General features: G+C 40.2%; 1 protein-coding gene across 1 annotated transcript in view; it reads left to right on the forward strand.

Moving 5' to 3' along the window:
* rnf14 (ring finger protein 14) overlaps positions 1-13,760 on the forward strand; it is a 51,818-nt gene that overhangs the window by 30,624 nt on the left and 7,434 nt on the right. The window contains exons 3-4 of the mRNA XM_034178037.1: positions 2,268-2,398; positions 13,444-13,627. Of these exons, the coding sequence (XP_034033928.1) occupies positions 2,268-2,398; positions 13,444-13,627 (315 nt within the window). The remainder of the gene's footprint in view (positions 1-2,267; positions 2,399-13,443; positions 13,628-13,760) is intronic.

A 13,760-nucleotide genomic window follows, 5' to 3' on the forward strand; every position in this document is an offset into this window, starting at 1 on the left:
GAAATTGGGCTATTAGTAAAAAAAAAAAAAAAAAAAGTAGAAAAGGGGGTGTTCACAATAATAGTAGCATCTGCTGTTGATGCTACAAACTCAAAACTATTATGTTCAAACTGCTTTTTTAGCAATCCTGTGAATCACTAAACTAGTATTTAGTTGTATAACCAGTTTTTCATGATTTCTTCACATCTGCAAGGCATTAATTTTGATGGTTTGGAACCAAGATTTTGCTCGTTTACTAGTGTGCTTGGGGTCACTGTCTTGTTGAAACACCCATTTCAAGGGCATGTCCTCTTCAGCATAAGGCAAGATGACTTCTTCAAGTAGTTTGACATGTCCAAACTGATCCATGATACCTGGTATGCGATATATAGGCCCAACACCATAGTAGGAGAAACATGCCCATATCATGATACTTGCACCACCATGCTTCGCTGTCGTCACTGTGAACTGTGGCTTGAATTCAGAGTTTGGCGGTCGTCTCACAAACTGTCTTCGGCCCTTGGACCCAAGAAGAACAATTTTACTCTCATCAGTCCACAAAATATTCCTCCATTTCTCTTTAGGCCAGTTGATGTGTTCTTTGGCAAATTGTAACCTCTTCTGCACGTCTTTTATTTAACAGAGGGACTTTGTGGGGGATTCTTGCAAATAAATTAGCTTCACACAGGAGTCTTCTAACTGTCACAGCACTTACAGGTAACTCCAGACTGTCTTTGATCATCCTGGAGCTGATCAATGGGTGAGACTTTGCCATTCTGGTTATTCTTCTATCCATTTTGATGGTTGTTTTCCATTTTCATCCACACGTCTGTTTATTTATTTATTTATTTTTTTGTCCATTTTAAAGCATTGGAGATCATTGTAGATCAACAGCCTATAATTTTTTATTTATTCTCCCCCTCTCCAATCAACTTCTTAAACAAACTACGCTGTTCTTCTGAACAATGTCTTGAATGTCCCATTTTCCTCAGGCTTTCAAAGAGAAAAGCATGTTCAACAGGTGCTGGCTTCATTCTTAAATAGGGACACCTGATTAACACCTGTTTGTTCCACAAAATTGAGGAAATCACTGACTGAATGCCAAACTACTATTATTGTGAACACCCCCTTTTCTACTTTTTTTTTTTTTTTACTAATAGCAAAATTTCATAGCCTTAAGAGTGTGCATATCATGAATGCTTGGTCTTGTTTGATTTGTGAGAATCTACTGAATCTACTGGTACCTTGTTTCCTATGTAACAATTTTGATTAAAGGCAAATAAAAGGTGAAACTGCAAAATACAAATACAACACACATTAAGCAGCACAACTAAATTGGGGGAGGGGTATCGATGAGGAAATGGTCATCAATAAACTCCCCAGAATGCATCCCCAGAGATCAAAACCCCTGCCAACAAAGATCCACTTTCACCAAAAGAGACTCCCCCCCCCCCCCAAATTTCAGATCCTGTCTACAGGCCTGAGATTTATTTGGTATTGAATGAAGCAAAACCTGTAGAAAAGCTGTCCCTTTAAAATGTGTTTATCTGGATTAATAAAGTTCTTGTCCTGAAGTATTTAATGTGTAGGTTGAAGCCTTTCTGTGACATGATGCATTAGAAAAGAGCAGCAGTGGTTCGTGAGTGAAATGTAATCTTGTTCAGCAGCACAACAGTTTGCTGTTTTCTTAACTGTCTACACTTTGTTTTACCTTAAACGCTGGGTTGCCACTGCAAAAAAGTTTCTATAAAAATCAAGACATTAAACAGCTAATGATTCAGCCGTGAATAAAATTTTTTTTTCTTTAATCCCTGTGTATGTATGTATGTGTGTGTGTGTGTGTGTGTGTGTGTGTGTGTATATATATATATATATATATATATATATATCTTTGCCGCCGCCCCCCCCCCCCCCCCCCAAAAAAAAAAACTCACAAAATTCTATTTTGACTAGAGTGGATAATTATGTATAGTAATATGAACATCTTACAATCAAGTTAAGAGCTAGATGATTATTTATTTGTGTGTATAATTGTGTAATTGAAGAATTACACAAAGCTTTTTGGAATATGTTAGTAATCACCCCCTCCCCCAATCAGACCTTTGTGTGTATGTGAACACTGATATAACACATTCTGCCTAGTTGGCTGTAGGAAGGTCAACTTTCGTTTTTCATACCCTACTTTGATCACTCGTCTATTCATTTGGAGTTTTTGATACCTTTGTCATATTTATTGATTGCACATTATATAGCAAATAATAAATGGAATTAATATCTTTATGTTGCAGGTGAGAAGACAACAGAATATAATATTTGTTTCTTACCACCTTTGGTGCTCAACTTCGAGCTTCCTCCAGACTACCCATCCGCCTCCCCCCCAAAGTTCACTCTCAGCTCTAAGTGGATGACCAGAGCACAGGTATCTCATATTCTGGCTTCTACGGTGACACATACAATTATAACTGTGTGTGGAGAAATCTCAAATTAAACTATGTCTTTACATTAAGATCCAAGTTTATTATTCTAATATAAAAAGGAACACCTCGGTAGAAAGTCCTGCTAGTGCAGCAGATAAGTGAAACAGTCATGCAAATAGTGATAAAAGCATCAAATTCAGCAGAAATACTTCTTAGACGCTCCTCTTTTGAAAAAACAGATTGGCCACTTGACTTTTCAATCGGTGGTTAGGTAGGGGTCAATTTAAGAATTACACAGAGGTCAAAATTAAAAGATGCTCCAATCATATTGAAAAATATTCCACATTATTTGCCTGATCATAAAGATTCCAAAAAGGTATAGTTTGGACTATCTGTGACTGAATTGTATGGAGTTACGGGATAAAAACTGCAAGAATGGTGTCAAAGGTCAGTATCATTTTGTCAGAAATTTCAATTATTCGAATAATGAGCCACATCTATGAACATTGTGCAAACAATAAAAAAAAAAACCCTGTGAGTGATTGCGTCGGCGCACACAGCGCAGCTCATGGGATCGATTATATAAACATACTTTTTCAGTTGCTCATAAGAAGGAATGAATATGCAACTGTTTTTACCAAGCCATTACAGTATAAACATTACAAATAATTACCTTTTAGACTGTTCCAAATACCTTCTCCACCTCATGCAGCGCACGAGACAGAGAGGGGAAAAAAAACCTTAGATGAAACAGTTGTCTGTGATTGCAGAAGCGATAAGAGGTGTTTTCAACAGCCAAATTCTGACTGAAATTGATTAATCCGCTATCAAATAATTATTTTGTATACAGCGTCCAGCGCACAAAGCAGGTGGGATTTTCATGACGAAGTCCGCGAGAGGGCGGAGCCAAAATAGCCTGTCCTGTCCTCGTAGCCGCCAGGTACTCGGATAATGGGCTTCTAACAGCCATGTACTCGCCTCTAACATCCTCGTTTGTAATCACAGTACCCCGTACACAAACTGCCCCACGCTATCTTTGCTAAATTTTGAACTTCTTGAAATTAGTGCCATGCTCAGAGATGAGCCTTGTTATCTGAATATTCTGCCTCTAAGAGCCACAGTGCCCCCACGTTTGTTGAATAACTGGGCTCTTACCAAAAAAACATGCTACGTGGCTCATCTTTCATTATTAGGTGGGACCAGGGCTTAAGTTATGCAACTGTTGACACAGGTTTCATGTAATTTACTCATGTCCATCAATGCTGGCCATTGATTGGCTGAAAGCTGCAGCCCTCATGCGGACAGAGTGTTACACACGTAAATATAAAGTCTTACCTGTTCGCTTCAGTCTGATTCATCATCACAGTCTGTTGAACTCGCATCCACATAAAGTATCCTGATTTTTGAAAACGACATCTGAAAATAGTTTAATTCATTGTCGTGGTTGGAAATGTAGTGTTTTAAAGCAAAGTCCCTCTGTGGTTTTTCTGCTCTGGGTGCGTTTCTCAAAGGATACCGGTGTCGCTGTCTGATCACTGATCAAATCACGTTTGATTGGTTCTCCCCGTCTGATCAACCTGGTCTGCCGTGAATGAATGAAGTGTTTAAACTCTCGGTCTGATCAGATGTGCTGAAGATTTTGATCACTCGTTGTTGTCAGTTCACCAGTTTGTTTAAATATTGTGGATGGAGGACCTCTGGTATCCCCAATCTGCACTGCGTTACCATGGTTTTTGCATTAATCCTCTTGAATCTGCGCACACTGATTTTGATCAGCGTTTGGACCAGCTCAGTGCTGGCTACTCTGCACACTGAAAAGATGATGAATGGTTAAAATCCAAGATGGCACACTGGAGGAATGCAGCAGATGGCGGAATATTTGGATTGTAGGTTTATCTGAAGCTATTGAGGGTCCATGCCCTTCTGTCCACTCCCCCCAACTCCTCGTTAATGTTTTTGGAACGGAGGTGCTTGCTTCACCGCTGGAATTGGACAGGGTGCACTGAGCTTAGCTCCTAAACCAGCTTCCGGAGTAAAACCCTAACCAGTTATTCTGTGCTTTCATCATTATCAAATGAAAGATCTGGTCTTTGTGAAAGAGGGGTGACCTGACCTACAATAAATCCTTATAAGACTTCTTGACAATACATGAACTGGAATGCATGTAAATGAGTAAAGAGATATCCAGGAAAATAGTGAGTATATGATAGTACTGTACTACAAACATGAAGCTGAACTGTGCTAGACAAAAACAGAATAGAAACAAGAATATAAAAATCTGGATTACAGTTTTCCTCATGATTTGAGTACTGTGCACCATCGGTCAGATATTAAGATGTGCAGTTTCAAAGCAAACCTGACCCGTTTCCATTATACACTGTTGCAGTGTAAAGTATTTTTCTAAAATCAGTCGCACTTGAGGGCCTTCCACACCAGACGCTTTGGAAGCGTCAGAGGCGTCACAAATCGGTCTAAAAAGCATTATTTTCAATGAGACGTGTTGCTTTTTAGACGCGTCAGAAGCGTTGCGTCAAAAGCTGCGCTAATTAGACGCTTCTGACGGGAGTGCGCATTGCCGCTTGTCGACAGGCTGACATGGTCAAAGTTGAATCCAGTCCAACCTTCGCCGCTCTGAACTGTGACATAGTTTCACGCTGTCCAATAGAAACGACGCATGGGGCCAGCACACGGAAGACTAGTGTCAGAAACGACTGATCTGTAAACGAGACACTGTAAACCAGTGGTCCCCATCCTTTTTATCACCGCGGACCGGTCAATGCTTGACAATTTTACCACGGACCGGGGGGGGTGGGGTGTACGTAGATTGTTTATATTGCAAATATAATAATAAGCGTGAATCCACTGTGAACTCATATGCAACATAACATCTGTTTCACATCAAAGTCTCTGTTAACATCTTCTCTGTCCCCTAAATTATTAAAAAATACACGTACCTATATACCTACACAACATTTTAATTTTTTTATTATTAAACACTCCATGAATGTTAATTTCTTCAGTGGGCCTTTTCCCCTTCGAAAAGAAACTTTCCAAACACGTCTGTTTTGTACTCATTTTGCTAACTTGTGTGTTAAAGTTTTGGCCCTCAAGTGATAGAGATGAAACCGAGAGAATCCGGTCAGTTTTTAAAATAAAAGATTTTTCAAAATAAAATATTATTCAGATTCAGATAATAAATACAGTAGTGTACAGAATAATAGTAGTGCTATGTGACTAAAAAGATTAATCCAGGTTTTGAGTATATTTCTTATTGTTACATGGGAAACAAGGTATCAGTAGATTCTCACAAATCCAACAAGACTGTCACAGTTTGCAATTGGACCCAAAAGCAGGCTCAAATCTGAAAACGGTTTCAAAGTATTTATTCAATTTAACTGGAGACTGAGGAGCAGGTACCAAGGCGGGAGTGTAAGTGGGCAGGTGCACTGGTAAGTTGCAGGCAGGTGAACAGGAAGGTAGCAGGCTGGCAACAGGGTAGTAGTAGGCAGGTAAACAGGTAAGTAGTTGGCAGACAAACCGGTGAGTAGCAGGCTGGCAAACAGATGAGTAGCAGGCAGGCGGGTTTTCATTGAGTATCAGAAACAACAAACTGGCAAGTTGTGAAGGGCTGCACTGCATCTTAAAATGGAGGCTGATTGGAGATGATTGCCAGCTGTGCTGCAGGAGTCTGGAAGATTGGCCCAGGTAGGTGGAGACAAGCCAACACAGGAAGGGAGGGGGAGAGGAGGCTGAGGATTGTGACAAAGACCAAGCATTCATGATATGCACACTCTTAAGGCTATGAAATTGGGCTATTGGTTAAAAAAAAAAAAAAAAGTAGAAAAGGGGGTGTTCACAATAATAGTAGTGTGGTGTTCAGTCAGTGAGTTCGTCAATTTTGTGGAACAAACAGGTGTGAATCAGGTGTCCCCTATTTAAGGATGAAGCCAGCACCTGTTGAACATGCTTTTCTCTTTGAAAGCCTGAGGAAAATGGGACGTTCAAGACATTGTTCAGAAGAACAGCGTAGTTTGATTAAAAAGTTGATTGGAGAGGGGAAAACTTATATGCAGGTGCAAAAAATTATAGGCTGTTCATTTACAGTGATCTCCAATGCTATAAATGGACAAAAAAGCCAGAGACGCATGGAAGAAAATGGAAGTCAACCATCAAAATGGATAGAAGAATAACCAGAATGGCAAAGGCTCACCCATTGATCAGCTCCAGGATGATCAAAGACAGTCTGGAGTTACCTGTAAGTGCTGTGACAGTTAGAAGACGCCTGTGTGAAGCAAATTTATTTGCAAGAATCCCCCCGCAAAGTCCATCTGTTAAATAAAAGACATGTGAAGAAGAGGTTACAATTTGCCAAAGAACACATCAACTGGCCTAAAGAGAAATGGAGGAATATTTTGTGGACTGATGAGAGTAAAATTGTTCTTTTTGGGTCCAAGGGCCGCAGACAGTTTGTGAGACGACCCCCAAACTCTGAATTCAAGCCACAGTGAAGACAGTGAAGCATGGTGGTGCAAGCATCATGATATGGGCATGTTTCTCCTACTATGGTGTTGGGCCTATATATCGCATACAGGTATCATGGATCAGTTTGGATATGTCAAAATACTTGAAGAGGTCATGTTGCCTTATGCTGAAGACGCACATTAGTGGAAATACCCAGGATCTGGTTCTCGCACGTGGTATTGCTGTCACGAATATTGACATCATGCCTCTTACATCAGTGGTCTCTGATCACTCACTTATTAAGTTTACAGTTTCGCTGCCGTGTTTAGTGGAACAACCTTATTTATCACTGCAGCGATGCATCAACTCCTCAACTAAGACTGAACTAGAAGCTAGACTACCTGATGTCTTAGCCTCATTTTTGACGAATACCCAGTCAGTAGATAGACTTGTGGATAGTTTAAACTCGGTGCTCAAAACGACACTTGACATGATTGCACCACCTGTGTTGAAACCGCGTTCACCCAAATCGCAGTCACCTTGGTTCAGTGATTACCTGCGTGACCTCAAGCATAAAGCAAGAGGTCTAGAATGGAAATGGTGTCGTTCAAAATTAGAAATATTCCACCTTGCGTGGCGTGATGCTATCTTAGACTATAAGCATGCATTATTGGCTAGAAAGCGGACCTATTACTCTGATTTGATAAAAAAAAAAGCATAACTCAAAGTTCTTATTCGACACGGTGGCAACACTTATTCATGGACAGCCACCTGTAGCTCACTCTCCTTTTACAGCACAAGATTTCCTAGATTACTTTGAGAAGAAAATAGATGACATTAGGTTGAACATATCCCAGCATGCCTTAACCCAGCCACTACACCCTGCTGTTGAGGTGGGCGCAACTACTGAGGTATTACCTAGATTTACAGAATTTGATAGTATCTCTCTAGACATGCTGACGAAACTCGTAACGTCAACAAAAAGCACAACCTGTTTATTTGATCCTATACCAACAAAACTGTTTAAGGACCTGTGGCCCACTCTTGGGCCGATTGTGCTGGAAATTATTAAGCTTTCTTTAACTTCTGCATCTGTTCCTAAACGTTTCAAATCTGCAGTGATTAAACCATTACTTAAGAAACCTAATCTTGACCCTAGTGTATTGAAAAACTATCGACCGATATCAAATCTATCATTTTGCTCTAAAATTCTGGAAAAAGTGGTGTCACGACAGCTCGTGGACTATCTTACTGAGAATAATCTCTTTGAGCCACTGCAGTCTACTTTTAGAAAATATTCCACAGAGACAGCTCTCACTAAAGTGGTGAATGATCTTCTGCTTACAGTGGATTTGGACACCACTGCGATTCTGCTGCTGTTCGATCTCAGTGCTGCATTTGATACAGTGGATCATCATATTCTACTTGATAGGCTGGAGAATCATTTTGGGATTACTGGGAATGCCCTTGCATAGCTGACGTCATACTTGACCAGTCGTTCTCACTGTGTTTTGTACAGTAACACTACCTCTAACCTTAGTGATATGAAATTTGGGGTTCCTCAGGGGTCTGTCTTCGGCCGCCTGCTTTTCTCCCTTTATATAGCACCCCTTGGGCACATATTGCGGCGTTTTGGGATTACCTTTCACTGCTATGCAGATGATACTCAGTTATATATGCGGATAACTGCTGGTAATCTCGTTCACATAAAATCCTTAGAAGATTGCCCTGCAGCAGTGAGAAGTTGGATGTCTAGAAACTAAATACTTTTAAACTCTGAAAAGACTGAAATGATGGTTCTTGGTCCAGTGAGACATCAGTATCAATTTGACCAGTTAACACTCAGCCTAGGCTTGTGTGTCATACATCACACTGACAAAGTGAGGAACCTTGGGGTAATTTTTGATCCTTCGTTGTCCTTTGGCCTCCATATTAGAAATATTACGAGGACTGCTTTCTTCCACCTGCGAAATATAGCGAAGATTCGTCCCATCCTGTCTATGGCTGATGCTGAGACCCAGATCCAGGCGTTCATTTCTTCTAGATTGGACTACTGCAATGTTCTATTTTCTGGTTTACCGCAGTCTAGCATTAGGGCTCTCCAATTGGTTCAGAATGCTGCAGCCAGACTTTTGACACAAAGCAGAAAGTTCAACCACATTACACCCATTTTGGCATCTCTTCACTGGCTTCCTGTCCCAGTGAGATCAGATTTTAAGCATCTGCTACTAACCTATAAAATTATTCATGGACTGGCACCTCCCTACCTAGCTGACCTAATTAAGCCTTACGTACCGGCCCGGGCTTTACGTTCTCAGGGTGCAGGACTACTTTGTGTCCCTAGGGTGAATAAGAAGTCTGTGGGTCACAGAGCTTTCTCTTATCGTGCCCCTGTTCTGTGGAATGGTCTCCCTGCGTCAATAAAACAATCAGATTCTGTGGAGACTTTCAAGTCCAGACTTAAGACGCACTTATTTTCCCTTTCATATGGCTAGCATACTGGTACAGTTTTGTTTTACGCTTTTTACTCTTTTAATTCATGTTATTAGTAATTTCAGCGGGCTGCGGCCTCAACTTCACCTAAATTCTGGGTCTTTTAGGGAATCTTCGGGCTAGCGTCTGGCGATCACCTTAGTATTTCTTCTGTTTTTCTTGTTGATTAATGCTGGGAAATTATACAGTATTTTTTGTCTTTCTGATGCCTGATTCTGTCTTTTCTCTGTTTAAGGTGCAGCTCCATCCAGAGATGGGAGTTGTGTTTGTGTTGGCGACCCTCCTGTCCTGTGCACCAACAGCAATTCTTGTATATTCATCCGTGAATTGTTCTGTAAATTATTTCTGTAATTTATGTTTGTAGCATAGCCCAAGCAGAGGGTCACCCCTTTGAGTCTGGCCTGCTTGAGGTTTCTTCCTCTTCCTTCTTCTTAAATTCCTTGCAATTAAACATTGAGAAACATTGTTCTTAAACTGTTGGACTATTTTTTCACGCAGTTGTTCACAAAGTGGTGATCTTCGCCCCATCTTTGCTTGTGAATAGTTTTACATCCTCATTGAAGACAACTTTGGATGCTGTAGCTCCTCTGAAAAAGAGAGCTTTAAATCAGAAGTGTCTGACTCCGTGGTATAACTCACAAACTCGTAGCTTAAAGCAGATAACCCGTAAGTTGGAGAGGAAATGGCGTCTCACTAATTTAGAAGATCTTCACTTAGCCTGGAAAAAGAGTTTGTTGCTCTATAAGAAAGCCCTTCGTGAAGCTAGGACATCTTTCTACTCATCACTAATTGAAGAAAATAAGAACAACCCCAGGTTTCTTTTCAGCACTGTAGCCAGGCTGACAAAGAGTCAGAGCTCTATTGAGCTGAGTATTCCATTAACTTTAACTAGTAATGACTTCATGACTTTCTTTGCTAACAAAATTTTGACTATTAGAGAAAAAATTACTCATAACCATCCCAAAGATGTATCGTTATCTTTGGCTGCTTTCAGTGATGCCGGTATTTGGTTAGACTCTTTCTCTCCGATTGTTCTGTCTGAGTTATTTTCATTAGTTACTTCATCCAAACCATCAACATGCTTATTAGACCCCATTCCTGCCAGGCTGCTCAAGGAAGTCCTACCATTATTTAATGCTTCAATCTTAAATATGATCAATCTATCTTTGTTAGTTGGTTATGTACCACAGGCCTTTAAGGTGGCAGTAATTAAACCATTACTTAAAAAGCCATCACTTGACCCAGCTATCTTAGCTAATTATAGGCCAATCTCCAACCTTCCTTTTCTCTCAAAGATTCTTGAGAGGGTAGTTGTAAAACAGCTAACTGATCACCTGCAGAGGAATGGTCTATTTGAAGAGTTTCAGTCAGGTTTTAGAATTCATCATAGTACAGAAACAGCATTAGTGAAGGTTACAAATGATCTTCTTATGGCTTTGGACAGTGGACTTATCTCTGTGCTTGTTCTGTTGGACCTCAGTGCTGCTTTTGATACTGTTGACCATAAAATTTTATTACAGAGATTAGAGCATGTCATAGGTATTAAAGGCATTGCGCTGCGGTGGTTTGAATCATATTTGTCTAATAGATTACAGTTTGTTCATGTAAATGGGGAATCTTCTTCACAGACTAAAGTTAATTATGGAGTTCCACAAGGTTCTGTGCTAGGACCAATTTTATTCACTTTATACATGCTTCCCTTGGGCAGTATTATTAGACGGTATTGCTTAAATTTTCATTGTTACGCAGATGATACCCAGCTTTATCTATCCATGAAGCCAGAGGATACGCACCAATTAGCTAAACTGCAGGATTGTCTTACAGACATAAAGACATGGATGACCTCTAATTTCCTGCTTTTAAACTCAGATAAAACTGAAGTTATTGTACTTGGCCCCACAAATCTTAGAAGCATGGTGTCTAACCAGATCGTTACTCTGGATGGCATTTCCCTGATCTCTAATAATACTGTGAGAAATCTTGGAGTTATTTTTGATCAGGATATGTCATTCAAAGCGCATATTAAACAAATATGTAGGACTGCCTTTTTGCATTTACGCAATATCTCTAAAATCAGAAAGGTCTTGTCTCAGAGTGATGCTGAAAAACTAATTCATGCATTTGTTTCCTCTAGGCTGGACTATTGTAATTCATTATTATCAGGTTGTCCTAAAAGTTCCCTAAAAAGCCTTCAGTTGGTTCAGAATGCTGCAGCTAGAGTACTGACGGGGACTAGCAGGAGAGAGCATATCTCACCCGTGTTGGCCTCCCTTCATTGGCTTCCTGTTAATGCTAGAATAGAATTTAAAATTCTTCTTCTTACTTATAAGGTTTTGAATAATCAGGTCCCATCTTATCTTAGGGACCTCATAGTACCATATTACCCCATTAGAGCGCTTCGCTCTCAGACTGCGGGCTTACTTGTAGTTCCTAGGGTTTGTAAGAGTAGAATGGGAGGCAGAGCCTTCAGCTTTCAGGCTCCTCTCCTGTGGAACCAGCTCCCAATTCAGATCAGGGAGACAGATACCCTCTCTACTTTTAAGATTAGGCTTAAAACTTTCCTTTTCGCTAAGGCTTATGGTTAGGGCTGGATCGGGTGACCCTGGACCATCCCTTGGTTATGTTGCTTTAGACGTAGACTGTGTTTCATAATTATTGTATGGCCTTGCCTTGCAATGTGGAGCGCCTTGGGGCAACTGTTTGTTGTGATTTGGCGCTATACAAGAAAAAAGTTGATTGATTGATTGATTGAATGGCTGAGCCTTTTGGGGATGTTCCTTTTATACTCAATCATGACACTCACCTGTTTCCAATTAAGCTATTCACCTGTGGAATGTTCCATACAGGTGTTCTTTGAGTATTCATCAACTTTCCAAGTCTTTTGTTGCCCCTATCCCAGCTTTTTTGAAATAAAAGATTATTCATATCTCATTTCAACCAGAAAAACAGACACTGTAAATAAATACAAATGTTTATTGCAACAGGAGATAATTTAACAATGACTGCAGTGTTTGTAAAGTACAATTTCTGTGACATAAACTTAATGGTGAAATCATTTTTTTTTTATTGAGTCATTTCAATTTGTAATTGCATCAGAATATGTGACTGCCTTTAATGTTGTGATCAGGACAGTCATTTCTAAAATATGAATCTGACTAGAGATTGTAAATGTTTTAAAATTGTTCACAATAGGGAGGGACAGGGCTTCTACCTGTGCAAATGTCTTTTGACTTAACTTTGATTTTGTGGACACTTTTACTGATCCATTCATTTATTGTTAAAATATAAAATGAAACGGCTTTTAAAAAATAATAAAATAGTTGCTGTTTAAAGAACTTTTATTTAGAGGAACGTGTTGGTTTGCTGGACTCTCAGGACATTTAACCAGATGAAGGTTGAGCTTTTTGTGGTTTCTGAAAAAAGCTGTAGCTTTATTTGGTAAAAATAAAAACAGACTGAGCCATTTACAAATTAAAGCATTCACTCAGCTCAACTGTGCTAAAGGCTAAGTTAATGTTGGTCAAACTGGATGTTTTTGGATATACTTGTATATCCAAAAAGTTGGAAATTTCAGATTGATTGGGTCTGCACCATTCCCCTGGCTGCCTGTGTCGCTCTGCCCAGGAATGAGGCCTGAACCTCGGCTGCTACGTGTGGGTCGGCCCGCGACCGCGGTTCGATGGATATCCCACCAAGTCGTCAGTCCTCCGTCAGCTCACCATCACTCCAAAAAGTAGCTGGAAATAAAGCTTCTCCCAGCAGTGTGATGGGAGAATCTTTCTACTGCTCTTTTTTAAAAGTTTTTCCTGGTTGCCGATGCAAATCCAACATGGCGATCACTCAGCTTTCTCAGGGAAAAAAAATCAGAGTGAAAATCACCACCCCCTTGACGCATCCGACGTGACGTCACGACACGTTGGGAGGCCTTGCCTGAAGCGTCTAAAGTATGCAATGTGAAAGGCCCTTCAGGACTGCCATCCCAAATAAACTGGGTTTATTTGGGAGCACTGTTTTTGTTTCTGATTAATAGGAGTTTCTACTCTATTCTCTCTCTCTCTCTGTCTTTTTTTTTTTTTTTTTTGTAAATCTCTAGATGAGTTCTCTGTGTAGGCGCCTTGATGAGCTGTGGGAGGAGAGCCAGTGCAGTGTGGTTCTGTTCACATGGATTCAGTTTCTGAAGGAGGAGGCTATGGACTTTCTGGGCATCCAGTCTCCTCTTGAAACCATCCAGGCAGGAAATAAGGCGGGTAGTGAACACAGGAAAACTGACCATGAAGGTACAGTATATGGTTTTGCTTCTTTTTAAGACCTGAATCAATCTGGACTCTCTGGTTACTGTAAGAGTTATTGTTGCAAAGAGTTTTTGTAGTTGTTTTGAAATAAGATTTTTTCCAAGGTTTGTTTTTTTTT

This window comes from Thalassophryne amazonica, chromosome 9, assembly GCF_902500255.1.
Source record: "Thalassophryne amazonica chromosome 9, fThaAma1.1, whole genome shotgun sequence".
NCBI lineage: Eukaryota > Metazoa > Chordata > Actinopteri > Batrachoidiformes > Batrachoididae > Thalassophryne > Thalassophryne amazonica.